Genomic DNA, 1,963 nt, shown 5'->3' with positions numbered 1-1,963 from the left:
GGAGCCTTTATTCCACTCACAGTCCGGGTCAGGCCTCCATCCGCAGGGCAACTTTTCAAACTCCTTGGATCTCCTGCCCGGCCTAAGTGCCTCCCCAAAAGTCCCATAAACTCTCTCAAGTGCTTCCAACGGGCTTTGCCAGAGCGCTGGGAGAATGGGTGCCTTTGAAAAAAAGGACACAAAATAATCCCACGAAACCACTCCCTCATTTCTGGTGGAAATGCGTTTCCTCCTCTACTGCTTTCCATTAGGCCGTGGCCCAAGCAATTGTCTTTGCCCTTTTCTCCGTCTCCGTTTATTTTCCAGAAGGCCCCGGACATGTGTACTACTGTGAACAAGAACAAGGAACTATAAATTCTTATTGATCCCAGAAGGTTGGCGAGTCTAAACAATAAAAATACGTCCTGACCGCTGCTCTCCTAAGAACGTTTTGGAGACACAAAGGAGCTTTGTGAAAACAACACGGGAGTTCTGGGGACACCGTGGGCCGGACGGTGGCCTCGGGTCACCAGGTATTGATGCCATGGGCGACGCCAGTCCCAAAGCTGGACGACCTCCCTGACGGCTTCTCCTGGGCTCTCACTTCCTCATGGGTCAGCGAGCGAGTTTCCTAAATAGCCCTCAGCCACTATTGTTTCCAGAAGCCAGAATTCTCAGCCCAGAGAGAAAGTCCTCTTTGTCCTCCCATCCATGATTTAATTTACATTCTCCTGAACGCTCCATTCACTTTGTTTTCAAGGCTAAGAAGTCTCACAATTGTACTAGGTCCTGGCTTTGAATTTCCCTGTGTTTCCACTGTTTGGCAGTTTGCCCGGGTCAGCCACTGGACAGTCCCGGAACCCGGCCCCACCTTAGAGAAAACCTGTACTGCTCATGACCTCTTACTGCGGTTCCAACCGCTGTCGTGTATCTTCTCCGCGATGGCTGTATTTTTAGCTTTTTCAAAATACACAGATGCGTGTAAGCAGAACTACGCACGGATGCACACGTATCACGTCCTCTCGGATAATCAGGAGAGTGTCCGCTATCTTTTCCAACCGCATCGCATTCCCCGGAGAGCTGGCCCTCCCTTTGTTCCCCAGATTTCAGAGGGGGGCCTTGGGCCGCATTTTCTCCTGCCCTTCTCACTCAGAGGCACTCCTCCGGGCCACCCGTCAAGCCTTGAATACCATGACTCACAAGACAATGGAACTGACTTTCTGTGCTTCGGTCTCTCTGTTCTTGCCCATAAACTTCATTTATATGCAAGTGCATCAACTTTACTAGGAATGGGCCAAATTTATCACAAAGGTATGGGCACAAAGAAATGTCAAGCCCTAATAATAAGAATTAAGTACATAGTAAATTATTTAGGAAGCGCTAGGGAAGAAACTGCTCTTTGCTCTTCGGAGGATCTTGAAGGGAAAACAGACTGTCGTTAGCACAACTCTGGCCTACCTGAATGTATTATAATCCACCGTCTTTGTAAACTCAGGGTCAGCATCTCTGAATACCTGCTTGACCTCTCTGGATTTTGACTGTTCTTCTTTCAGCTTTTGTAGGACAAGTTCAATGCTGCTCATAGGAAACTGAAAGGGGGGAGAAGAAAGGGAAGATATTTAAACATGCCTGAGACACGGGGAGCCCCATCTATCCGATGGCCAGCAAAGAGACTTCATGCTCTGAACTTGAAGGCAGCTGGCCGTGGCTTTCCACGGAGACCCACATAGAGAAGACAAGGCTAGGCTTAAACCTCTTCGGTCATAGTTTTAGGACGAGTGGCATTCGCTCAGGCCCAGATCGGAAAGAAATGAGCTTAAGGCACAGTATGCCATTGGAATCCGAAAATAATCTCTTTCCACCTCAGCCTTCTCCCCTGAACCCTCGGACAGTTGGCCCAATATGTTGGGAGACCCCGATGGAGAGAATGGGGATTCAAAATTGGGTTAAGTGGACCCCCGTTTTCTTCAGATCTTAAGCGTGG

At 49.1% G+C, this 1,963-nt stretch overlaps 1 protein-coding gene across 3 annotated transcripts in view; it reads right to left on the bottom strand.

Moving 5' to 3' along the window:
* The window catches only part of EFHC2 (EF-hand domain containing 2), a 181,624-nt gene that overhangs the window by 65,687 nt on the left and 113,974 nt on the right, over positions 1-1,963 (bottom strand). For all 3 annotated transcript variants that reach the window (XM_077768535.1, XM_077768533.1, XM_077768534.1), the window contains one exon: positions 1,438-1,568. In XM_077768535.1, the coding sequence (XP_077624661.1) occupies positions 1,438-1,568 (131 nt within the window). The remainder of the gene's footprint in view (positions 1-1,437; positions 1,569-1,963) is intronic.

This window comes from Crocuta crocuta, unplaced genomic scaffold (genome assembly GCF_008692635.1).
Source record: "Crocuta crocuta isolate KB4526 unplaced genomic scaffold, BGI_CrCroc_1.0 scaffold467, whole genome shotgun sequence".
NCBI lineage: Eukaryota > Metazoa > Chordata > Mammalia > Carnivora > Hyaenidae > Crocuta > Crocuta crocuta.
This window is presented reverse-complemented; position numbering and strand designations above follow the sequence as displayed.